At 43.9% G+C, this 27,860-nt stretch overlaps 1 protein-coding gene across 1 annotated transcript in view; it reads left to right on the top strand.

Moving 5' to 3' along the window:
• Positions 1–27,860, top strand: part of ADAMTS19 (ADAM metallopeptidase with thrombospondin type 1 motif 19) — a 422,212-nt gene that overhangs the window by 319,360 nt on the left and 74,992 nt on the right. The window contains exon 16 of the mRNA XM_075341865.1: positions 13,894–14,014. Within this exon, the coding sequence (XP_075197980.1) occupies positions 13,894–14,014 (121 nt within the window). The remainder of the gene's footprint in view (positions 1–13,893; positions 14,015–27,860) is intronic.

Raw genomic sequence — 27,860 nt, 5'->3', positions numbered from 1 at the left:
GACCTTGACCGTCTGGATGTGGGGATGGAGGTTGGCTGGTGTACGGTGTCCGGCCTGCCGTAGGGTGTGGACTGGATAAACCACTTCCTCAGCTATTGGTGTTTCTTGGGAGTAGCATTCCTCAGGTCTCGTTGGTTCATCTCGGCATATGTTGACTGGTTGGACTGGCAGATGGGCTCCAAGCATGCGGCCTCTTTGTTTTGGTGCAGCTTCTGCTGGGTAGCGGGACCATCCTTCTCGACCGGCTGGTGCTAGCAGTACGGCAGCTGGAATCCCATAAACATATTCCATAACCCAAGCCCTCTCTTCTCTTGAGGATCTAGGCCCCAATGCATCCAACAACGCTGTGGCTTGGGCCATTTTGGACAAAGTTGATTTCCGATTGTCACTAGATCCATGATGTGGCACATAGTTTAAATCCTCTGGGTCAATATCGGCGGGATCCTCATCGTCCTCTGCATCATTCTGGGCATCCCAACGGACTAATTTCTGGATCAAGGCTGACCGAGTCTCAGCGTTCCAGTAGATAATCTTTCGCCTCTGGCACAGATCCTGTAGCATCCATTTACTGCAGCGGTCGTAACTCCTCTCTGGTCCTTGTCCCATGGCTGAGCTGGTGGGGTTGGACATGGCAGTGTCCGAAACCTGAATGCCTCCCCTATGGCCTGCTGGGTATGCTTATGTGCCTCCCTGGTTGTTGAGCCCTGGACGGTGTCCGAAAACACCAGTCCACTGCAGCTCCCCTGAGTAAACCAGGCTGAGTAGTATCCCACTGCTGCCACCAATTGTGGAGACACGGGGCTCAGTGGGCGCTCTCGTCCACTAAAACCCGCCGCCTTTAGAAAGACAGCGTGGCTCAGGGCTCATCCCAACTGAACGCCGGCCTCCCTAACCGTGGGCGTAACACTACTCAGACAACACAGGGTGAGGGAACCACAATAATTAGACTTTATTGGATCCTCAAACAATTAACGGCACATAACACATAACCAGCAAAACACACAAATGTAACAGGCAACAGAGTCTCACCCTTCCGCTGGCTCACCAGGGATTAGAATGTCCATGCCTCACAGGTTCCAAGCTGTCTGAGGTCTGCAAAGTCTATAACAGGTGACTGAACTGTCCCAACCTGCGTGTCCTCCTTAGGTAGTCCTGGTTTGATGTTACAATCCTGGCAGCCGGAGTCGAAATCCCTAGGCTGTGGATATGGTCCCCAACCGGATCCGGAGTCCCTAGATTGAAGCCATAAGATGTCCTGATCCTCCAGTCAGCTCCAAAGAGCTTAGACTGAATCCATCAACCATCAACAACCTGGTGGCTTAAAGAAGTCCTCTCTTATAGCCACAGCCCTCCCCCTGGACACACTGCGTCCTCATCCATTGGTTGGACAAGATTGCTTCTCCCATTGGACGAATTTCAAGCTACATGGACAATGCTCATTCAAATGATGTGCTTAGAAAGGCTGAGGGTGTACATGTAAACTGGGAGCCACTGACTAGACAATGGCTACTAAGGTAATTACATTATCAATACACAACTACAATACAATGGTTACTGGAAATGTCTGGAGAACAATAGTCTAGCTTTCAGTGGCCAACACAATTACATTGAGTCAACAAGAGTCTTGTAAAAACAATGAGGGACTTCTCCCCCATCTATAGACAATCTATCATGCTGTCTGGCTGGATTTTAAGAAACGTTAACCCATGAGAGTCCATGTCGTCACATCTACATTATAAAAACAGATGCAATAGCGTTTCCTATATTAAAATAATGTTATTAATTCAAAACTTAAAATAAGCAAGGTAAAAAAGAAGATGCCCCTCTACATGGTCCAAATATACCAATGACAGTGCATACAATATTAAATACAAAAAGCAAAAATCGATAAGTAAAAAAAGGTTGCATATCCAGGCACTTAATAGTATGTAAAATATGTTAAAAAGAAGGAAAAAAAGGGAAAACAAAAACACCATTTTGTATTTTTGACATTTTTCCCTCCAATTTGTACTTTTGAAATTTTTTTACATATGTTATATGCTATTAAGTGCCTGGATATGAAACCTTTTTACTTATTATTTGAATTATTGCATTTAATATTATATCTACTGTTATTGGTATATTCGGACCTTTTAGAGGAGGGGTTTCAAAGTCAGCTGGGTGTATGGGCCGCATATAGAAAAAAAAATTGAGAGGGGCCGCATTCTTTGCAGGACAAAGTGACATTTTTAATAATTCCATGTTTTTTTTCTACACACCTTTAGATCACTTTTTTTAACATTTTTTGCTTGTTTATTATAACAAACCTGCACTTATCTGTTTAGTTAAGGTTATTTATAAAAAAGCAATTTTAAAGGCAAAAAAAGTTCATGCTTTATTTTGAATTTTTTTTTACATTTTATCACCTTCTTGTAATATTGTTTTACAATTATCAGCATCATATAGTAATTTTAGCTAAAATCTTGTAGTAATGTCCCCATCCGTGTGCCCTGTAGTAAGGTGCTCATCCTTGTAGCATTGTGCCTAGTAGTATTGTGCTCATCCTTGTGGTATTGTGCCTAGTAGTATTGTGCCCATCCTTGTGGTATTGTGCTCTGTAGTATTGTGCCCAACCTTCTGCACAGTAATATTGTGACCATCCTTGTGGTATTGTGCCTAGTAGTATTGTGCTCATCCTTGTGGTATTGTGCCCATCCTTTTGCCCTGTAGTATTGTGCTCATCCTTGTAGTATTGTGCCCAGTAGTATTGTTTTCATGATTGTAGTAGTGTGCCCATCCTTGTAGTATTGTGCCTAGTAGTTTTGTGCCCCATTTTTGTGCCCAGTAGTATTGCTCCACTTCTTCCTTCCGAGAGCCGTAGCTTTTTTATTTTTCTGTCAATCTTGCCATATAAGGGCTAGTTTTTTGCAGAACGAGCTGTACTTTTAAATGAAATCATAAGTTTTACCATATAGTGTACTGGAAAACAGGAAAAAAAATTCAAGTGTAAAAAAACTGGAAAAAAGTGGGATTGCACAATAGTTTTTGGGATATTTTATTCACCATGTTCACTATATGATAAAAGTAGTAGTACAGTTTGTAGACACCAACCATGTATAGGTTTACTTTTATCTAAGGGGTTAAAAAAAATTCACAAGTTTGTCCAAAAAAAGTGGTGCACTTTTAGTGTCATTTTCCAAAACCCATAGTGTTCTCACTTTTTTGGGATCTATGGCTCAGTAATAGCTTATTTTTGGCATCTCAAGCTGACGTTTTTAACGGTACCATTTTTGCGCAGATGCTATGTTTTGATCGCCTATTATTGCATTTTGCGCTAAATTTCTGGCAACCAAAAAAACATAATTTTGGAGTTTGGAATTTTTTTGCTGCTACGCCATTTACTGATCAGATTAATTGATTTTATATTTTGATAGATCAGGCATTTCTGAACTCGGCAATACCAAGTATGTGTATATTTTTTATTTTTTTAACCCTTTCATTTTCAATGGGCTGAATGGGGACTGATTTGAACTTTTAGGTTTTTGTTATTTTTTTAAAATTTTGTTAAATTTTTTCTTAACTTTTTTGTATTTTACTAGGTCCCCTAGGGGACTATAACCATCAGCAATCTGATCGCTCTTCCATATATCCAGATCGCAGCTACACAGCTGAGATCTGCAGATATGGTGCTTTACTTTCACACATTGCCCTCTGCCGGCAGAGTGACTCATGATGCCATGGCAACCACCGGAAGTCACGTGATCACATCATGTGACTTCCAATGGGGGTGGGTAAGTTATGCTAATGGCAGCGCGCTGATACATCTTGCTGTCAGATTTTGGCAGTGATATGTAAGGGGTTAATAGGCGCGGGTGGAATTGTTGAAATAAGTTGAGATGTGCAGGGATTAACCTCACATGATCCATGGTGTACCCAGTATGTCATGTGTCGTGAAGAGGTTAAGATCTTATAGTTATATAATGCACTGCTATGGTAAAAAATGTGTTTTATCTATTTAATGGTTTGCTACAGACAAGATTAACTTTTTGGAACCGCTCATGGTGGTTACATGGCATAGGAAGTTGTATCCTGCTTGTTAGATAGATAGAGAGAGAGAGAATATTGAGAAGTTAACAAACCTATAGTCCTGTTGCTTGCAGACCTGCATTGAAACGGGTGTTTGTGTCCAAGAAGGGGGGCGACCATATTGAATATTGTGTTCTAAGGAAAAGAGGACAAAGGGAGGGAAGTATTCCTTAACGCATGCAAGGGGACCTGAAGTAAGGTTTAATTGGCAGAAGGATGTCTTATCTCAAGCAAGTGGAGCCTACAGCAAAATGTATTTGGATTTGATAAGACATGGAAGTGTAGCCATACCTGAGGGTCATAGAGGAGAAATTGGCCAGTGTGGGACACGTATGCTCCTCTGGAGACTTTCAAATACAGTGGCATGCCAATTGGAAGTTAGCAATAGTTGGAAGGGGCCTTAGCGATACACCTTGACCTGTGCGGCCCTCGTATTGCTGGTCTTATGGAACATGCAATAAAAGTAAAGTACTGACATTTTTAACTGTAAAATTCCTGCCTGTGGATTACTTCTCACCAAGTTGTTTAGTAAAGAAAAGTTTATTTTTGGACTCAATAGATGCAATAGAAAGCACTGAACATGGGGAGGGTGAATAATAGAGTTGCAGATCAATTTGCCTTATCCAATCCGTTGGCCAAGTCACTAATTGGTTGCCACTGGATGGGAGCCCTGTGAACCGCATCTTACCTCTTCTCACCTCCATCTCTTTTTTGTTTACTAATCTTTAGCCTGCTCGCTGATGCTTCAGCAGTTTGTGAAATGGTGTTAGGTGTTTTTTTTGCACTCTTTGTGAATTGAATTACAATTTTTTTTTTCAAAAACAAATGCTAGATACTGTATACATCAACTCCCCCTGCGATACTGTTCAAGAAACATACTATGAGGTACTCTCTAAGTTGTGTTTCACTTCACAAAAATTAAACATGATTTAAGCAGAAAAAATCACGCTCTCCTGGAGGAATTGTGGGCAAAAAGGTAGCCTAACCCATATATTTTGGAACTTCCCAATCTTTGATAATTTGAGGTTGGACACACAAAGCCTTACATTAAAAATTACTCATCTAAATATCCCGCTGACTCCACAGCTAATTCTGCTCCCAATAGGTCTTGAAGACATTCTAAACAAATTTAGACATATCATCTGCCATATTTTACTAACCATAAAACATCTTATAGCGTTAAGATGGAAACAGGTGTTTCCCCCCCAAAATACAGGACCTAGTGGAGAGAGTTTCCCTGCACAATACATTTGAATATAATTTGTCTCTAAGAGAAGAACTACGAAAAATACAAAAAAATGGCTTCCTTGGATCAAAACCTTCACACACAACTTGTATATTAATGACTCCATTGAGAAGAACTAAGCCCTCTTTATGCCATTATATAGCCAGCTATTGTAAGATTGTTGTACACACAGAGCTTTGGAGATTAAAAAAACAATTCCATAGTGCTTCATGGAGTTTTTGTTTACATTTTTGGTTGTCACAAATGCTGTTACATTGACAACATTTTACAAGATCAATAAAAATGTACCTATAAAGACAGTACATTTCATGAATAAAACACATTACTTACGCTCAAACATGCATATTTTCTTATTTTTTTATATTTTAAATGTCATTTTGTTTTTATTGTTAACTGTCATGTTAAGTCCTTTTATTGGACTTAAGCTTGCCATCCTGGGACCTACAGTTTTGTAGTCTATAGAGAAAATGCCATTCTCCTATGCACCCGAGGCTTCACAGGAGGACTCAGCTAGCTGCCCGAGGCTGCCATGTCAAATCATCATCACCCTGGAATCGTGTTGCAGGAAAGCAATGGGAGCTAGTGCTCACATGTAGTGGCAATCAGCCCATATGAATTTTGCTATGACAGCAGCATTTAAATGATAAAATGGCAGTAATCAGACTTCGCTCACATCACTGATATTAGAGGGATATGCCGTCTGTGTACCTGACTTGGTGGCTAAAATATGGGTTCAGCACCATGCATGTGGATCCAAAGGAGGTAGTATCATTACCGTAAATGCTATGTTGGGGATTAGTGAAAATGTTGTCTTGTTGTCTTTATGAGAATTTTGTAGTATCATTCTTAAGGTCTCATTCAGACATGAGTTACATGTCTGTCTTTTCTGTGAATCTTAAAGATACAACGTGTACTGATTATAGTTTATGTGTTGTTGACACTTCCATATTTTTTTCAGCCATAGGGGTCCAAAAAGAAATATGGAGCCCATGTTTTATTCAATTCATAGAACTACATTTTCCATACATGTATACGGGTGTGTGGAAAATCACTGACATCACAAAATGTCATCAGTGTGCCATCCATTCCTGTCCATGATTAACATTGCAATGTATAGGAAAAGCTTTGCATTTTTTTTTCATTCCTCAATCTGATACACTGACCAAATATTGATGAAAATCAGATTAAAAGAAAGGATGAAAATCTGAATTTTTCCATATCTAAAAATCACTGATGTCTGAATGAGGTTTTGGAAAAAAAAGCAAAAATTAGAGATTCTGTAAAAATAATGCCATAAAACATAAATGAACAAGAAAACAAGGCTTTGTATAGGAAATAGGACAAAGTTACAACAGTTGGAAACTAAACATAAAAATAAAAATTCTCCTTTAGGGCCAAAAATGTTAGGGGTTGAAAAATACATTTTCAAAAAGTAGCATAAAATCTCTAAAACAAATTAGAGTGAGTTGCCAAGTGTATACCGATGAAAGCCAATATTAAGATCTATTTCATAAAATAGTTGGATGCAAAACGTTTCACAGTTTTTGCTCTTTTGTAAATTTAAACTTGAAAGGAGTAAATATTTTCTACCTTTCCTATTCCCATTGTGTTATATGGCAGATATGTACAGTTCTTGATTATAATGCAAATGTGCTCAGATTTTTTTTTTTGTATGGCTTACCACCTGTCAGAAACTGTAGGAATGTGAGCTCACAATGCTCAAAACTAAACGTAAGCTAGTAAGTGTGTCTGGATGGCTCAAGATGTATACATTTTTTCAAACATTGGCACTTGCCAGGCCTCAAACTAAGTAACGTCTGCGATCCGACGAGGGCAGCCACAATGAGTTCAGCATGGCCATCGACTGAACCCAAAACTGAACTTGTGATCTCTTGTGAAAGCAAGTTGCCATTTGGTCCTGGCCAGCCAACGGCAACATGCGGCCTACTTGAGGAACAGTCCACATGATACAAGTCCACACAACCAGCTATGACTGTCTTTTATGTAGCTATTCGGGATGTCTGGATTCAATTCCTTGCCCATGACTGCCGCCTGAAGCAACTCTACACTTGCATCCTGTGTGCAATATAAATGACAAACTTTTTAACATCTACCATTTCAAGTGCTGCTTCAGCACTCTTCTGGACCAGGTGACCGCAGTTGTGACCTGCCAACTTACTCCAGTGTTTGCTGTGTAAACAAGAAGTTAAGTCTCTTTGTAAATTTATGAGATTTAGAATGAGGCTCTCTTAAGGTGGCTTTACACACTGCAACATCGCAAACGACATCGCTGTAACGTCACCGGTTTTGTGACGTAATAGCGAACTCCCCAGCGACATTGAAGTGTGTGAAACACATCAGCGACCTGGCCCCTGCTGTGAAGTTGCTGATCGCTACAAATCGTTCAGGACCATTCTTTGGTCCTTTGTTTCCTGCTGTGCAGCATGATCGCTAGAAAGTTTCAGTGTGTAAAGGGGACTTAAAACACTGGAAACGAGTGATGTGTCACAATATCTGTCAATCACTATTCTCTGTCAGTCGGTCTCTCCCTCTCGGTCTCTGTTCTCTCTCTGTCGGTCCGTCACTATCTCTGTCCCTCTCTCACAGTCTGTCAGTCATTTTCCCCTCCTCTCTCATACTCACCGATCCCCGGCATGGCGCTGCACGGCATTCACACTGCTGCGGTGGCTTTTATTATTTTGAAAAAGCCGGCCGCTCATTAAACAATCTCGTATTCCCTGCTTTCCCCGCACACCGGCGCCTATGATTGGTTGCAGTGAGACAAACCCCACGCTGAGTGACAGGTGTCTCACTGCACCCAATCACAGCAGCCGGTGGGCGTGTCTATACTGTGCAGTGAAATAAATAATTAAATAATTTAAAAAAACGGCGTGCGGTCCCCCCCAATTTTAATACCAGCCAGATAAAGCCATACGGCTAGAGATGAGCGAACCGGTCGTGGTTCGGCTCGAGTTCGGTTCGTCGAACGGAGGTCTCGTTCGAGTTCAGTTCGTCGAACGTTCGACGAACCGAACTCGAACCGCATAGGAAACAATGGCAGACAATCACAAACACATAAAAACACCTAGAAAACACCCTCAAAGGTGTACAAAAGGTGACAAACAACTCACAACACAACACAAACACATGGGAAAGTGACAAGGACATATACTCATGCGAAAACAAAAGAGCTGGACAAGGAAAAAGAGGAGGAGACACAGATATAGGCATGGCACGCCCTTCTAAAATCATGTAAAACACCGCAAGGTGACTCCAAGCGGAGTCTCCCTTTTTTCCAAAAATTGGGCCACACACACACCCCATCAGTGGCAGCAGTTTTGCCCCAGTTGTACACTACACAGCTAGATTTGCATCAAGCACATTCAAAAATATGCCATTCTTAACCGTCCCCAGGATGACACCGGGGTAGGTAGCAAAGTCTTTCCTGATCCCAGCTCTGTTCATCTTGGCTCATTTTTAAAACCACTGTAAGCAAGGGTTACTCCAAGCGGAGTCTCCCTGTTTTCCAAAAATTGGGCCCCACACACACCCACCCCTTCAGTGGCAGCAGTTGTGCCCCAGTTGTACACTTCACAGCTAGATTTTCATCAAGCACATTCAAAAATACGCCATTCTTAACCGTCCCCAGGATGACACCGGGGTAGGTAGCAAAGTCTTTGCTGAACCATGACTTGTTCATCTTGGCTCCTTTTAAAAAACACAGCAAGCAAGGGTTACTCCAAGCGGAGTCTCCCTTTTTTCCAAAAATTGGGCCACACAGACACCGCAATATCTTTGCACTAGTGGGACAATACAGAAGTCCAACAGCCACTTTTATGATGCCACTAAGTTCACTCAGTGTTTGCTAGTATAATGGCTTAGTAACAATGAGTTTGAGTGTGCAAAGGGCAGGAGGGTACAGTGGCAGGGTTGTGGGTCTCTGGGTAGAGGAAAGGAAGCCTGCCTTTCTATCCCTCCTAATGGGGAAATGCAGTGAGGAAATCCCTGACCTTAGCTACACAGATGCTGTCATCTTGTGTAGCTGTTAAACTCTGTTTTCACGGACCTGTCACCTATGGCTCTGACCCTGCCGGTATTAGCCCTTAAAAGGACTGATAGAAAGTGCTATCCCTATTCTGTACAGCGCTGTGTATAGAGCGTACACAGCAGTATCGGAGATAGGTGCTGCGCCAGCGGTGACTGACACCAAGGACGCAGAAGAGATAATGGCATCCGGACGGGCAGATACTCATTTTTATAATGCAGGGACATGTGACATGGACATCCTATCACACATGCCGTTGCTTCTCTGGCTAAAAGTACACTTAGCTGTGTGTGTGTCTGGGATTGGCTGACATGCTGGCCCACCCCACTACACGCGCGCGCTTAGGGAAGGAAGACATGGAAAAAAAAAAAAAATGGCGATCGCCATTATCTATACAGCAGTGATCTGAATGCGCTGTTCCCGCACACTATACACTGAAATTTCATAATAGTGTGAGTCACAGAGTGACTTACACTATTACAGCGGAAAGCCAGCTAGTAATTAGCTGGTCTTTTTGCTGCTAGAATTGTTCTCGAACGTATCTAGAACTATCGAGCTTTAGCAAAAAGCTCGAGTTCTAGTTCTATCTAGAACAGCCCCCAAAATCACTCGAGCCGCGAACTGGAGAACCTCGAACCGCGCTCAACTCTACATACGGCTAAAGGCTGGTATTCTCAGGATGGGGAGCTCCACGTTATGGGGAGCCCCCCAGCCTAACAATATCAGTCAGCCGCCGCCCAGAATTGCCGCATACATTATATGCGACAGTTCTGGGACTGTACCCGGCTCTTCCCGATTTGCCCTGGTGCGTTGGCAAATCGGGGTAATAAGGAGTTATTGGCAGTCCATAGCTGCCAATAAGTCCTAGATTAATCATGTCAGGTGTCTCCCCGAGCAACCTTCCATGATTAATCTGTAAATTACAGTAAATAAACACACACACCCAAAAAAATCATTTATTACAAATAAAAAACACAAACAAATTCCCTCATCACCAATTTAATCAGCCCCAAAAAGCCCTCCATGTCCGGCGTAATCCACGCGGGTAACCTCAGTGACAGCTCAGCTGATCGCGCTCCTCACCTCAGTTGCTGTGTGGAGCTGACCGGAGCGGCGGTGAGTAGCGCGATCGGCTGAGCTGTCACTGAGGTTACCCGCGGCCACCGCTGCATCCACCGCTGGATCCACCGCTGGATCCAGTGACAGCGGGTAACCTCAGTGCCAGCTCAGCCGATCGCGCGGCTGTCTTCATTAGCTGCGTGGAGGTGACAGGAGCGGCGGTGTCTTCTGCTGCTCCTGTCACCTGCATGTAGCTGAGCTGGAAGCAACGCTGGAGGTCCGTGGATTACGCCGGACATGGAGGGCTTTTTGGGGCTGATTAAATTGGTGATGAGGGAATTTGTTTGTGTTTTTTATTTCTAATAAATGATTTTTTTGGGTGTGTGTGTTTATTTACTGTAATTTACAGATTAATCATGTAAGGTATCTCGGGGAGACGCCTGACATGATTAATCTAGGACTTATTGGCAGCTATGGGCTGCCAATAACTCCTTATTACCCCGATTTGCCAACGCACCAGGGCAAAGCAGGAAGAGCCGGGTACAGTCCCAGAACTGTCGCATATAATGTATGCGGCAATTCTGGGCGGCTGCTGACTGATATTGTTAGGCTGGGGGGCTCCCCATAACGTGGCGCTCCCCATCCTGAGAATACCAGCCTTCAGCCGTATGGCTTTATCTGGCTGGTATTAAAATTGGGGGGGACCGCACGCCGTTTTTTTAAATTATTTAATTATTTATTTCACTGCACAGTATAGACCCGCCCACCGGCTGCTGTGATTGGGTGCAGTGAGACACCTGTCACTCAGCGTGGGGCTTGTCTCACTGCAACCAATCATAGGCGCTGGTGGGCGGGTAAAGCAGGGAATACGAGATTGTTTAATGAGCGGCCGGCTTTTTCAAAATAGTAAAAGCCGCCGCAGCAGTGTGAATGCCGTGCAGCGCTGCGCCGGGGATCGGTGAGTATGAGAGAGGAGGGGAAAATGACCAACAGACTGTGAGAGAGGGACAGAGATAGTGACGGACCGACAGAGAGAGAACAGAGACCGAGAGGGAGAGACCGACTGACAGAGAATAGTGATTGACAGATATTGTGACACATCACTCGTTTCCAGTGTTTGACTAGCTAGGTCGTTCTGCAGGTCCGTGTCGCTATTGTGTCGTTGGCCAGGTTTGCCTGTTTGACAGCTCACCAGAGACTGACCAGAGACTTTGTAGCGATCCCGGCCAGGTTGGGATCGCTGGTGGGATCGCTGAAAGTCTCAGTGTGTAAAGGGGCCTTTAGACTAATTTCCAGCCAGTCAGAACCACGGTCACAAGATGGTGAAGAGGGACTGGAGATGTGCGGGATATAGCAGAAACAGTTGAAAACTGTGATTGGTACATATTCTACAGCACACATGGAACACACATTACTAATACCTAACTGGTGACATTTAAAAAAAAAAAAAAAAGATGGAATTGTATTGTATTAAACCCTATTTTAAAACTCAATTAAACACAATATTTCTTTCAACGTGTGTGAAAGCTAGGAATTCACCTCCACTGATCACTCTCATAGTGTTCAGGCGCTCCAAACCAAATCCCCGATTCATCAAGGCTGGTGATTTTATCACCAGTCTTGATGAGGGGGCATTGTGGAGGCAGATACTAATAATTCATGAAGATCTGTCTTTTCATGAATTTGGAGCATCTGACAAGTGGCGTGTTCCTCCATGCGCCCCAACAAAACTTACTCCAGGGAATGAATGCATAGGGAATGCCACAGCTCTTCGTGATTTAAACAGGCTTTGGCATCACACCACTGCTAGGCCTCCGTCCTGCCCCAACTCTGTTCATTGTGGTAGAGCTTGGAGAAATTGACATGAGAATACCAAAAGTTAGAAGATTTTTTGTGCAACTCCGAACTGTGCTAATATTTTGCAGCTTTTGAACGCTTTTATGCCACACTTTTGGTGTAAAAGCTTTGATGAATTGGGGACCAAATGTCATTTAGAAATTGTGTGTCAGAGGCTCAATTTTTTTTCAACATTTTTACAAATTTTTGCATAAGTCGTTATATCTGCTAGACATACTCGGTGCAGGAATTATTTCCGTACAGATGTGTTTCTACTGGGTTCATTCCTTTTTAATATATTAATATATTTTTGCTAGTCTTTGCCCTTTTTTCACTGTATTTCTTTGGTGTAACTTTTAAGTACATTCAATAAACAATATTTTTACAGAGAATTACATGTTTCATTACAATACTATTTCCCACATAAAACAGAATTACTTGAAGATAGATTCATTCCTTTCTCAAAATTGTTAATTAAAGAGAAAATCTGGTTTTAAAATTGAAGCTTTTTCATTGTATAAGGTAAATTACACAAATTGCACAAACTTCCCCAACTATCATGGTAGCGTTGGCCTCAGCTCAGGTTGCAGATTCTGACACTGGTTTCTCTGATATCTTGGATCAACACAGGCAGACTTGGGCATCGACCTGCTGTGTGCTGATTCATTGGCAGGCTGCAGAGAGTTAATCACTCTTGATCTGCTTGCTCCTTTGATCACATGTTGTAGGGAGGCCTATCACATCTGCTGCCCTTCTACTTATGCTGATTGAATCCTTCCACCCATGTCAGCTATAGTTTTTTATTTGTTGGTCTGTGAGGTGTGGTATCCCAGACTGTCCGGTGAAAATTGTGCTTATTTAATTGGTGCGGGTGTGGAGTTTATCCCTGTTGTTTTGTAGCTTCATTCCTGGTCTTGTTTTCCTCCTGTATCTCTTATTGTTTTATTGTGTGTGTGTGTGTGTATATTCTGTTTGACAGAGTTTTTGTTTACCCTTGTCTGTCTTCATCTGTGAGTTTCATTACGCTTTTGTCCTATCTCTCCCTGGGGGAGAGGAGGAATCAGATCAAGACTAGTCAGGAATAGGGCCAGGAAGGAGACTCAGGTATCTCTACCATCAAGAGTATCCCTGAGATTAGGGATAGCATGGGCCTACCTAGCATAAGGGATAGATTAGGAGCCCCAGTTCCCTGCTATCCTATAGTAATGGTGATATCAGCTTTCTTTACGTTTGTTAATTTTAGGGGGACTTTGCTTGCAGTAACTACTCCAAGTGGATAAGAATCTATCCTGCACATATAATAATCACATTGGTTTACATACCAGTACATTTACAGCTATGAACTTTATCACTCCATGGCACTTTCTCCACCACTTCTGAGGAGACAGAGCTAGAAATGTGTTATTCAGTCAATTCACTTCTCGATAAGAAAAGAGAAATGTCACAAATACATTTATAACATATTTTTACCAAAGTGCTTATTAATGCCTCATCTGCTCATTAATCGGTCTATGAGTCACAAATATCGAACAATATGTGATCTCTTTTATACACAATATACAGTGCATATTTTATATTCTAGGCTTATATACATTCTATAATGTAAAGATTTAGTAAAATTTTGTGTTTTTTTGTTTAAAAGAAAGTTGGCTGCGATGGAGTGTTGGGCTCCTTGTCTAGGGAAGATCACTGTGGTGTTTGCAATGGAAATGGCAAATCATGCAGAGTAATTAAAGGGGACTTCAATCACACAAAAGGAGCAGGTAATTTTATTTTACTCTCATATGTGATAGCATTATGCTATAAATCTAATCAATCTATCTACCCTCGGTGAAGTGTGACTTCCAGAGCATTCTGGTATAGTAAACTAGAAGCTTTTTGAATATAAAACAGTGCATTATCATTTTATTTACCTATGGATTATGTATACATATATACTTACCCTTAATCACCCTTAGGGTATGTGCACATGATGTCTTTTAGACACCAGCATACTTGTTACGTTTTGCTATACAAAGACGCTGTAGGAAAGCAGTAATGATGTTTTCCCTGAAGGATCTTCATTGGAGTGTTTTTGTAGCATTTAATGGCGCCGGTGCCCTTTTTAGGTTAGATTCATATGTTCTGTAGTCATGGATCTGTTAGAGATCCATTTGCAAAAAAGTTGTGCAAACACAACTTTTTAGTCAGTGGTTGAATAACGGAAGTCAGCCGGATCCATTTTTAACATGTGGAGTCTATGGACAGTGGATCCGTTAATGGATTGCTATTGATGGCCCATTTGTAACGTATCCATTAAGAAAACAACTGATCCATAGACTCCCATGTTAAAAAAAAACGGAAGCAACAGAAATCAGTTTCCCAACAGATCCATTCTAAGGGATGACTACCGAACATGTGAACTTAGCCTTACGTTGTCTTGTATGTATTAACTAGTGAGCACCTTCCGGGTGGAAGTTGCCTTAAGAACCTTTTTACATCTTTACAAACCTCAAGCAGTTAAAAAACGTCATAAAACTGAACATATGCACATGTTTTTTTTACAATGACATGCATATATATTATTTTTTACATTTCTGAGCAAGTTACAGAGCATACTCACCTGAAAAGGATGACTTCAACATGGATAGACAGCTAATATTTTCTCAAGCCAAATATAAAAAAAACTATAACATTACAAAGATTATTGTGATTTACAGTATTTCTGCAGCGCAGATACCCATGTGAACATATTAACACTAGAGATGATCGCATCGATCCACTGAAAATCGATTTAGGGTTAAACTACATGAAATTTGCAAATCCTTGTGAGTTGAAACAATTTGCAATTTGATTGGTGTAGATTGCTAAAATAAAGTTTGCCTTTCACACATTGATAAAAGACTGCATAAAGCCAGAGAGGGGGCTTATTTGATATCAGCTGTGGCCACATGGTCTTTTCCATAATGGGTATAAGGGTACGATCCCACTAGCGTTGAAATTGGATGAATGCAATGCGAGAAAATCTCGCATTGCACTCTGACCAATGCTAGTCAATGAGGGAGAGCAGTGGTCAGTATTTCTCGCATTCAGATTCTGGATGCGAGAAAAGTCGCACATGATGCGATATTCTGCGAGAGCCGTATCTTTCGCACCCATTTAAGTGAATGGGTGCGAGAGAAACATCGGACTGCACTCGGATGCTATCCCAGTGCAGTGCGATATAAGCACAGGCTGATAATGGAGGAGATAGGGGGGGTTAACCCCTCCCTTTCCTCTGCAGCACCCACCCTCAGCTTCGCAGCTGTGACCCGATCGCAAGCCGCATGACACTCGGCTCATGCTCGCAGCAGAGCCTGAGCTGGGGGTCATTAGCATATCGCATCCGATGCTCTCGCATCAGATGCCATACGTTCGCGTGAGTCCAGTGTAATGTCAAGAGTGCTATTATCTCAACAAGCTGCAAAAAGATATACGCAAAAAAAACCCCGTACCTGCAAATCCTACATAAAACATCTTAATTTGCACTATTTGAAATAGACACAGTATGCACTACAAAGTAGGTTTCACAATAAAACTGTATATTAAAACACCTATATATCAAACATTAAACAAACTTACAAGCAATAAACTTACAAGCATTAGCAATCATTCATATAAATGTGCGTCATTTAAAGTACATTCATGTAGCTGCTTAACAGGTAGAGTCCAGAGATGCAGGCTTGCAAGGTGAATATCGCAATTAAAATTTTAGTTCTGATACCATGAACTAAGATGTTATTGCGATATTCACCTTGCAAGCCTGCATCTATTGACTTTACCTGTTAAGCAGCTATATGAATATACATTAAGTGCACACTTATATGGACATTTCTATTAACATTTTTTATTGCTAATGCTTGTTTTTTTTATTGTTTATTCCCTTCCCCACACAGTCATTTTTATTTTTTTGTTTTTTTCCTCCCTTTTGTCCAAAAGCTCTAACTTTTTTTTATTTTTTTGGGCAATATAGCCATATGAGGGCTTGTTGTTTGCAGAACGAGTTGCACATTTTAAAAACACTATTCATTCTCCCACATATTGTACTGGAAAAATGAGAAAAAAAATTCCAAGTGTTTTTTTAATTTACCATGTTCGCTATATGGTAAAACTGACCTAGCATTATTATTGCCCAGGTCAGTATGAGTTTTTAGATACCAAACATGTATACAGTTGTGCTCAAAAGATTACATACCAGATTTTTTGCTTTCTTGGCCTTTTTTCAGAGAATGTGAATGATAACACAAAAACTTTTTTCCCACTCCTGGTTAGTGGTTGGGTGAAGCCATTTATTGTCAAACTACTGTGTTTTCTCTTTCTAAATCATAATGACAACGAAAAACATCCCTCTAATAACTCACTGCCACATTACCCTAAGGCCCGTTTCACACGTCAGTGAAAAACACTGACGTTTTTCACTGGCGTGTAAAAACACGCACATGTCCCTCCGTGTGCCATGATTCACGGCACACGTGGGTTATCTAAGTGCAATCCGGGCTCCGTTCTCCGTGGCCCGTGATTGCACTTAGAGATTAATTCACCTGCGCCCGCTCCCGCTGTCCATGGTGCTGAGCGCTCCCGCGGTGCAGCATCCGACAAGCGCTGAGCCCCGCAGCAGCTGCTTCCGGGTCGGCTGTGTCATGCATCATGAATATGTGCGACAGAATTGAGCCGGCTCAGAAGCAGCAAGCTGCACGGGCTGCAGAGGACATCGCTGGAGCCGGGTGAGTAAAAATGATTTTTATTTTAAAAGCACGTTTTTTGTTGGCACGTGTTTCACGGACCACACCATTGCGTGGTCCGTGGGACATCAGTGATTCCAGAAAAAAATGGACATGTCTCCGTGCGGCAATCACGGACATGCGGGTACGCTGCACGGAGACACGTGCAGTGAAAAATCACTGACGTGTGAGCAGATCCATTCATTATAATGTGTCTGCGTATGTCAGTGATTCTGGTACGTTTAAAAAAAAGCACAAACGTCCCAGAATCACTGACGTGTGAAACAGGCCTTAAGGTGAGGCTCTACAGCTAGGTATTGTGCGTTTTGGAATTATATTATTTATCTGTGGACACTGCCTTGTTTATATACTTATTGTGCATTTTATTATCAGTGCCATGATACTTCATTGAATGTAAAAATAAAAAAAACAGGGTGCGCTCCTGTATCAACCTGCTAAAAGTGGTGAGCATAAAGTAAATGCGAGGTACTACAACTACAGTGAGCGCCTGGACTCAGACACTGGCACACAGAGAGATCTATAGCTGTTGGTGGAGCAGTGTCTCCACATGTGACAGGGAAGGTTTGTCAGTTCCTCTTCAGGCTGCTGTAGTCGGGTGAGTAACAATAGATGTGGTCAGGTGACTGGCCGGGCAGGGAAGCTGGTGTATTTGCAATCAATCCCCTCCTGTGATGGAGGTGGATAGATCCTTCCTGCTCTGCTGCTGCACCATACACCTTTTCAATTGCAAATATGCAAAGAGATAGGAAACGGTATGTAACAGGGCACTGCAGACCATAAATGAAGGAATAATTTATTTTATTGCACTATGCATTTCAAGGACTGTGCTGTCCTATTCCTCAGGAATGTTAAGTTTGGAGGAAAAAGAGAGAAGCTTTAAAGTTTAAGAACACCATCCCAACTGTGAAATACGGGGGTGGCAGCATCATGTTGTGGGGATGTTTTACTGCAGGAGGAATTGGTACACTTCACAAAATAGCAATATGAGGAAAGAAGATTATGTGGCAATACTGAAGAAACATCTCAAAACATCAGCCTGGGCGGAAATGGGTCTTCCAAATGGACAATAAGGGGTACTTTGCACATTGCGACATCGCTACTGCGATATCATCGGGGTCAAATCGAAAGTGACGCACATCTGGCGCCGGTAATGACGTCACAACGTGTAAAGCCTAGGAGAAAAGATGAACGAGCGTGAAACAGTCAAAAATCGGTGACCTGTGTCACGTCACTCATTTTCATAATGTCAGTGCGTCCGCAGGTACGATGTTGTTTGTCGTTCCTGGAGCTCCACACATCGCTGTGTGTGAAGCCGCAGGACCGAAAAACATCTCCTTACCTGCGCCCGCCGTCCACCGGCAATGCGGAAGGGACGCTTCTATTGGCCGCCTGCCATGTGACAACGCACGATCCGCCCCCTTAGGAAGGAGGCGGGTCGCCGGCCAGAGCGTCGCAGGGCAGGTAAGTGCGTGTGAAGCTGCCGTAGCGATAATGTTCGTTACAGCAGCTTTCACAAGATATCGCATGTGCGACGGGGGCGGGTACTATCGCGCTCGGCATCGCTATCATCAGCTAGCGATGTCGCAGTGTGCAAAGTACCCCTGACTCGAAGCATACTGCCAAACTGGTTACAAAGTGGCTTAACCCTAGAAGGCGCAACCATAGAAATCTACCATAGAAAACAAGTAACCTAGCAGGCCTGCGAGGCCCCAGGTATGCGTTCTAGGGTTAAGGATAAGAAATTCAATGTTTTGGAGTGGCCGTTACAAACCCTTTTCTAAATCCTATTGAAAATTTATGGGCAAAGTTGAAAAGGTAGGTGCGAGCAAAAACATGCAGATGTGTCTAGATAGCGCATGTACACTTCTGGTTTCAGCTGTAGAAAAAATCATGGTCTCCTTTAAAGGCTAGCCACAGACTGGGTGTCACGATATAGTGATGGAGGGGAGAGAGGGACCTGGGCCCAATGTCCCAGAACCAGGCTTACCTTGAGAGGGGTGTGACTAAGTGACTAAGCCTTGGGCTCCCTGATCCCTGACATCACTGGATAGGTTCCTTCACCCTGTGCAGCGATCACATTCCTATCCCTGTCTTTCTCTGAACAGAACCCTGTCTAATGTGCAGGGCAGCAGGAACACTAGTTCCACTCTAGGATAAAGACCCAGAGAGGATAATACAGGCAGGGGTAAAAGAAACAGCAATCGTACAAAATACTCCAAACTACAGGAAGGAGTAAAGGGGAATGGATCAATCAATAAGACAAACTGAAAAGGGATTAAGAAAAGGAAAACACAAACACAACTTCCATACAGCAACTTCCAGCTACAGCTTCCAAAATGACTTCCTGGTCGACAACTCACAGGTTCTCTTTAGAGGCCAGCTATAGCAGAGCTATTACCAGCAACTCCTTGAGCTGGAAATGTTTTTATAGCAGAGGTAAATGGGAAACTCAGAACAGCTGATTTCCACCTTTTCATGCAGAGTTTAGCAGATCAGACAAACTACTTAAAGGGAACCAACCACCATTTTTTGCCCTATAAATTAGAGGCAGTGCAATAATGGCCCTAGGATGCAAATTAAAATGATACTTTTAAGCCTGCTTTACACCTTTCAATTAAGCATTCGATATCGTATGCGATGTGACACGCCCCCATCATATGTGTGGCACGTTCAATTTGTTGACCATGTCGCACAATCGATTAAAAGCTGTCACACGTACTTACCCTTCCATACGACCTCGCTGTGGGCGGCGAACATCCACTTCCTGGAGTGAGAGGGACGTTCGGCGTCACACCGACGTCACACGATAGCCGGCCAATAAAAGCGGAGGGGCGGAGATGAGCGGGACGTAAACATCCCACTCACCTCCTTCCTTCCGCATTGCAGGCGGGACACAGGTAAGATCTGTTCATCGTTCCCGGGGTGTCACACACTGCAATGTGTGCTGCCTCGGGAACATTGAACAACCCGACGTGCAGTTTTTAGGAAATGAACGACGTGTATGCGATGAACGGTTTTACGTTCAATTGCAGTCGCACGTAGTTGTCACACGCTGCAACACCACTAATGATGCCGGATGTTTGTCACTTATGACTTGACCCCGCCGTCACATCGCTAGATATGTTGTAGCATGTAAAGCCCGCTTTCGATAATAAATTCATGGCTTGATTGCACAATAATCCTTATTCGACCTTGAGACGTGATGTCATTGGTGCAGTGGCTTGAGCATTACAGCGTGACTTTGTGAGGGGGGTGAACTGTAATCATTCCCCCTTTTCTTTATTTAAATTTTACACTGCCACTACCTTTATTAATATTGGCAGCACATGTGCATTGCTATTGTGATGTTGTCTTCAATAAAATGGTGCCGGAATCAGCACATGCGCATGCCACAATCTTCTGCACCATTTTACTGAGGAAACTATGGAGATAACTATGAGCAGTGGGGACAAATTCTCTGATGGAGAAAAAAAGTGTATCTGTGCATGAGCCGCCACCACTCATATTCGTCTCCACTGGGTCTTCAATAAAATGGCGTCAGAGATTCAGGTAAGTGCATGCAGTGATTCTGGTGTCATTTTGTCAAGATAATGATAATTTTGGTGTCAAGATAATGAGTTCTTTCAATTGTGTGGCAATCATATTCCTCTCCCTATCTTTCCCTAAACACAACCCTGTCTAGTCCACATGTCAGAGGAACGCTAGTCTCGCGCTAGGTTAAAGACACAGAGAGGATAAGACAGATGGGGTAAAAGAAACCGCAATTGTACAAGACACTGATTTTGGGGAGTGAAGTTCAATGGTAGCACTTTGCACAAGATGGGGCCTCTTCTCAACATTTGGCAAATAAATGGCTGTAATGATGTTTTTTTTACTTATACTACCTATGTTCACTATTAAATATCAGGAAGTTTCAGAGACAGATGGTGTTACGGGGGGAACTGGCAGATTAGGATAAGGTAGTGTATTCCCAATCGCCAGTCGGGGTCCACTGTGTTCCCAGATGGAAAAGGAGCTGCTGGCAACCCGAAGGTTAGGCAGAGAATACAGAACCACGAGGTGCAGGGGTGTGGGCTACACCCCTAACAGTGAGGCACCCCTGTTAACTGCACAGGAGACCTGGGAACTGATCACGTGTGTAGAGACACGTCAGACCGGATGACAACCCAGTTAGCGTTTTGGCGTGCCTGTGGCACTACACCAAGCACGTGTGCAGGGAACACATCAGGCCGGGTAGTGCCCAGGTAGCATTGACCGGAAGACCACCGCGAAGCGCCCTGTCGGCCACATGTGTAGGACACGTCAGACCGAGCGGTCCCCCGATTAGCGTTTCTGGAAACCGGGGCTCTCAACTGGCCACTTGTGTACAGGACACGTCAGGCCAGGTGGTCACACCAGTAGCATTGACTGGGAAGCCGATTCGAAGAGGACAGGTGGCGCAGCAGCCGCAGCCCAGTTTACTCCACTGGGCTGCACTAGCAGGACTGGACAGTAGGAGGGAAGCACAGCGCCTGACCCTATTGTGGCCAGCCACTGGTGTCTTGACGTGGCCGGCATCGGGCACCTATCTCTACCTACCACTTCCAATCTAAAGGCTTATGCCGCAATGAGGCTCTAAACATGGAGGTGTGCTCTTTCTGAGCATAGGAGAAGACTGCGCACCTCCATGTTGTCTCCAGCCCCAATAACCTGGGTCCACCCAAAAACCCAGGGTGGACCACAATGGCACCTCCAGGGTCCAATAGCGGAGTGCCACGTCATCAGTGACCTCACCAGCGGCCAATCCAGAACTGCCACATCACTGATGACCTCATGGCAGCCACGCCCCAAACACCTCACCAGTCATCGTCTGACGACCAATGGTGAAATGCCATGTCAAAGGGGCAGGCCTCCGCGAGCCAGTCCAGAGTGGCCACATCATCAGGACACCTGATGCATGCTGGCCTATCAGGGCCTGCCAGCTCACGGACATGCCCAGTGAGGTCCTTAAAAGACCTAGCCTCTAATACACTAAGGGCCTGAGCATGCTCAGTAGCCTGAACAACAGTCTCAGAAATCAGACTGAGAATGCTCGGTAGGCACAACACAGGACTTACACACGGCACGATGTCCAAGTACCTGTGCAAAGAGGCTTTTTGCACTAAAGGGTGCTTTACACGTGGCGGCATCGCTAATGATATATCTTCCAGGTCACGTCGTTAGTAACGCACATCCGGCGTCGTTAGCGACATCGCAGCGTGTGACAGCTAGGAGCGATGATCAACGATCACAAAAATGTCAAAAATCGTTAATCGTTGATACGTCGCTCCTTTTCATAATATCGTTGGTGGTGCATGCCGCTGGTTGCTATGTGTGACAACGCAGGAACGAGGAACATCACCTTACCTGCGTCCACCGGCAATGAGGAAGGAAGGAGGTGGGCGGGATATTCTGCCCGCTCATCTCCGCCCCTCCGCTTCTATTGGACGGCTGACGTGTGACGTCGCTGTGACGCCGCACGAACTGCCCCCTTATAAAGGAGGCGGTTTGCCGGCCAGAGTGACGTCGCAGGGAAGGTAAGTCCGTGTGACGAGTGTAAGCGATGTTGTGCACCACGGGCAGCGATTTGCCCGTGACACACAACCGACGGGGGCTGGTATGCTCGCTAGCGATGTCAATAGCGATATCGCAGCGTGTAAAGTGCCCTTATGTGTAGGAGCATGCTCAGTAGCCTGAACTGAAGACTTAGCCTCAGGAATGGCACAATCAGGCTGAGCATGCTCACTAGGCGAAACACTGGACTTAGGCTCTGGCTGGGGTAAATTTATTTATTAATAAGAAAATCTGAAATTGACAATGTAATGGAATGGAGTAATGGCCCATGACACCCATCAATTCCTAAGTTGCTTCGTTATGAGCATGTTCTGAGAATGAGACTCCATAGATCACTCGCGGTCTGTGGGAAATATGGAATTTCTCAAGAAAAACAAGTCGCAGATTGAATATCCTAACTGTGAGTCTGCTCTTAAACCAGTCCTCCAAAATGTAGAGAATTCAATGCCTGCCGGAACGGCAATTAAAACTCATGGTTCTGTTCCTGATTATGAAGAAGATGAAGATTGACATGATGTTGATTTGCATGATGTATTTCCTGATCCAGAACAATCAGTGGGTCAGCCGCACTTGCTAAGCCAATCATATTTAGATTACCTGGTAATAGATCTGTCATTATCTAAAGAAAAAACAGAACTACAAGCTTCTAGACTTTGGGAATGGAATTTGCTACAACAAGGCACCACAGTTTCACACTTTCATCATTGACTCACCAAGTTAGCTGCATACTAAGCAATGGAAAGCGATGGCTGTTTCTGAACTGATGAAATTGATCTTATGATGGAGTTAGATGGTACACGTTTCTGATGAATGTAGGTTATTCATAGACTCCAGCAAAACGAGTTTGAAAGCTGTCTTGTTACACAATAGTAAGGAAAAACCATCCATTGGCTCATATGATTGGAATGAATAAGACCCATGTTTTTATGGAGTTAAATTTGAAAATGATGAAATACTCAGAACATAAATGAAAAACTTGTGCTGAACTGAAAGTGGTAGCACTTCTGCTTGCCTTACAGCTAGTGTACACAAAGCGTATGTATTTCTTGTGCCTATGGAACAGTCGGGATGACAGCAATCATTAATATATGAGATAATGGCCTCTCAGATTCAAACACACAGTTGGTCAGAACAATGTACAACACATCACCGGTCGATCCACTTCAAGTTTATCTTCCACCACTTCAATTAAACCATGGTTTAATAAAAACATTTTGTAGTTGCAATTGATAGTAATGGAAATGGTTTCCAGGATTTGACTCAGATGTTTAGCACACTGAAAACTGAAGCTAAAATAAAGGCCGGAATTTAACAAACTAATGCATGATGACACATTCAGAACAAATCGCAACCTTCTGGTTTTGAAGTTTTATTGCGCCATTACAGTTTCTTATACAGTACAAAAATTGACCAAAAAGTAAATACACAGGATAACCAAGACATGGCCCCTGTATAGCACACTCAAGGCATAGCAAAAGCAGGAGGACAAAAAGAGTAAAGTGCAAATAAATGTTTTATTGTTAAGGAACAGCTGGCATAAAGGAGATCAGCAGCAATTTGAGCCAGTTGTGTAGAAAATAGTTGTAAAAATGCAGATTTACAAGTTAGAATACAAAGGGGTAGAGGCTGACAGTCTGGGTCCTACATAGGTCATGTAAAATAATTCAAATACAAGCACCCCGGGTACAGAAAAAGTGAATACAAGGGTTTGCAAGTCAATTAGTGTGCACAAAGAGTCGTACAGACCAGTACTAAGTACATCATAATAGTAGAATTGCATACTCTTAAGTTAATGTTTCATACGTAGAGACATGATATCACAAGGATCACAGAAATGCAATTCACAGGGATAATGGTACAAAGGGATATAAAGACTCCAAGTGGCAGGATAACATTATAGCTGCAAAACCATGTTTACAAAAGGGTACATAGAATATCCACAGGGTGGTGCTAATGAGTACCAAGTAAAAAACAATAAGGATGAGGAACCCCAGTTGAAGCAGCCAGACCCAAACAGTTAGATAAACATACCCATAAAGGTTACACAAAGGCCAAAGAAGCAGCGAGGAGGACCCCCTGGAGGAGAAGCCCCGACATATACGTTTCATGATCAAGATAATAAGATCATTTCATCAGGGGGAGAGGTGTTCCTTAACAATAAAACATTTATTTGCACTTTACTCTTTTTGTCCTCCTGCTTTTGTTACAGTTTCTTATACAGTTTACAATAAAAACTTTTATGTAGATCAGGTAATTGTTGAAGTATTACTTGTTCTGTACAATATTTTTCAATGATTTCCAAGTGCTTAAATCACTTGGGTAAACTTATTGTGATGTCTGTCTGGGACTGCAGACACAGGGTGACTGTTACAGACAGATTAGAGGCAAGCCACCCACTCTGCAGGACCCTGAGAACCCCGAAACCTTTTAACCCCTATACAGGGATCTGAAATTACTACAAGGTCCAGGTGGTCACTGCCTAGAGGAGAATGGTCATCAGGTACAATAGGGGAAAAATCAACGGGCAAAAGAGTGGTCACTAAATCAGGCTAGGGTTAAAATCCGGAGATGACAGTGAGGTACACAACTGGCAGGCAGGCAGGTGAATAGTTAAGGATCAGGCAGAGGTAAAAAAAACAGGGATCAATTGTGAACCAGAGACACAGCAGTAAGTATACCAAGCCTTTATCTGGTGGTAACCAACAGACGTGTGGAGGAATGAGAAGGGTGTGGTGCCTTCCCTTTGGCTGTGGCTGAATGGTGGTAACTTCATCTGGAAGGCACACACCACCACAGTCAGCCAGTGGTACTGAAGGTCCCAGTCAAACCCTGCTTAGTGGATGGGCGGAGCCTATGCAAAGCAGAACCACTGATCCTACTCCTCCCCTATCACCAGCACTGCCCACAGCAGGAATACGGAGCCTCATCATTGAAGTAGAAGTCGCAGGAGCGGACTCTGGTGGAGACGAGACATTTATGTGTGCCCCCACTAGGCAGGCAAGCTGCTCGGACCCGGGTTTAGTGGACACTCAATGAAGGGTGTATTTACAAAGGAGAAGTATTCGTGACGCCACCTGCGGGTTGCAGTAACAGGTATACCGCCGCTGCTGTGTAAGGAGGCCGGGGCTGATCGAATGGAGCAGCTAGATATGAGTCCCTCCGCAGGTAGGGAAGGCCCCAGTGCTCTCGTGGTGTTGGATGAGGTGGATAGTGCAGGAACAGTCTATGAGACCTCTTGGTGTTTGATTAGGTGCCCAATCCAGGAAACAGAGACACACACAGTTGGTTATCGTGGTGCTGGATAGGGTTGATAATGCAGGAAAACCGGAACACACACTGCTGGTTATCATGTTGCTGAATGAGGGGGATGGTGAAGGAGACAGGAACCACTCACAGTTAGTAAACCAAGTCCTTACTCACTCAGAGCTCTGGGACGCCCGTTGCGGTCCTGGTACTGTCAGTACCACTGTGTGATCCAGTTGCTCTACCTTTGCTCTTTGTGTTGAAGTCTGTGGTGAGATCCCAAGCCTGAAATTTTTGGTTCTCCGGCTGTTTTACAACCCCAATTATCCATCCAGCTGGCAGCATGGACCCTGTAGGGCTGGTACATGGCAGGTTAATTATCAAGGCGCTTGAAGCTCTTCCCTGATCTAAGGCCCTGTGCCCCGTCCGTGCACAGTTCCAGAGGGATTTGCTGCACTGTCTTGGCGTCCACTGCACCCTCTAGACAGTGTCCTTGGCAAACCTCAGGTACAGGTCACCCCTGACTGGCAACTGTCCGCTTTGCTCCTGGGTCACCGCTACACACCCAGCTGGCAGGTTCCCCTCCTACCTCCTCACTCCTTGGAGCTCTGCACTCTACTTCCAGCTCCTCTCTTTCTGGAGCTCTGCACTTGACTGACTTGTCCCCACCCACCAGTCTTCCTAGTCTCCCTGGGTTGGCCTAATAGACAGCTAGCGCAACCCCCTAGTATCTGACCAGCAGTCACTGGTTGGGTGCGTTAGCTGAGATTTTCTGTGTTGTGGTGGTAGTGGCACTGAGTTCCCTGGGACCTTTGAGGGTAGGCCCTGCACCCAAGGAGAGGATGCAGGTCTTTGTAGCACCCTGAAACCTTCAGGGGTGCTATATATGCATAACAAAGTTTCCTGATGTATTACAACAATTCTGTCATCGGATTTAGAATATGGACACTTGATTTAGTGAAGGGCACATGTTTTTTGCCCATTAGCAGATGATTTTTTTTTATTATTTGCTGACTCATGATTAGAGTTGAGCGATGTTCGAGTCGAACACTTCGCCAATTTCAAGTTCGAGTGATTTTGGGGGGTGTTCGAGTCGTTCGACGAACTCGAACGATTTGCTTAAAGTTCGGCAGTTCGAGTTATGTTCGAGAACGGTTCGATCACCAAAAGCGTGGCTTTTCACAGTATGTGCGCACGTTGCGTATCTGCATGCGTCCTGCGTCCCCAGCACAATCCCTCTCTCTTTCCTACTCACCGATCACGGGCGTCTCGCTGCATGGCTGTCACAAAGCTCCGGCGGTTTTTCGTTTTTTGAAAATGGCTGCTGCTCATTATTCAATCAGGTATTCCCTGCCTTCCTCGCTCACCGGCGCCCATAATTGGTTGCAGTCAGACATGCCCCGACGATGAGTGACAGCTGTCTCACTGCAACCAATCACAGCCGCTGGTGGGTGGCTCTATATCGTACAGTAAAATAAATAAATAATTTAAAAAAAAAAATTTGGTTTCCCCCAATTTTGATACTAGCCAGGATAAAGCCACACGGCTGGAGGCTGGTATTGTCAGGATGGAGAGCACCACGCTATGGGGAGCCCACCACACTAACAATATGAGCAGGCAGCCGCCCGGAATTGCCGCATCCATTAGATGCGGCCGTCCCGGGACTCTACCCAGCTCATCCCGAATTGCACTGGTGCGGTGGCAATCGGGGTAATAACGGGGTTAATCATGGCAGGCGTCTCCCCGAGATACCTTGCATGATTAACCTGTAAGTGAAAGTAAAGAAACACACACAATAAAAAATCCTTTATTTGGAACAAAAGACAAAAAAAAACTCATTTACCTCATTATTAATCCCCAAAGAACAATCCAGGTCCGAAGTAATCCACACGACGCTTTCAGCTCTGCTACATGAAGATGACAGGGAGCCCCGTAGAACACGAGCGCTCTGTGTCCTCTCCACGCAGCACCTGAAGTGAGCCGCACTGTCAGAGGAGACTTCACTCTGCAATGC

This window comes from Anomaloglossus baeobatrachus, chromosome 1 (assembly GCF_048569485.1).
Source record: "Anomaloglossus baeobatrachus isolate aAnoBae1 chromosome 1, aAnoBae1.hap1, whole genome shotgun sequence".
In the NCBI taxonomy this organism is placed as follows: domain Eukaryota; kingdom Metazoa; phylum Chordata; class Amphibia; order Anura; family Aromobatidae; genus Anomaloglossus; species Anomaloglossus baeobatrachus.
This window is presented reverse-complemented; position numbering and strand designations above follow the sequence as displayed.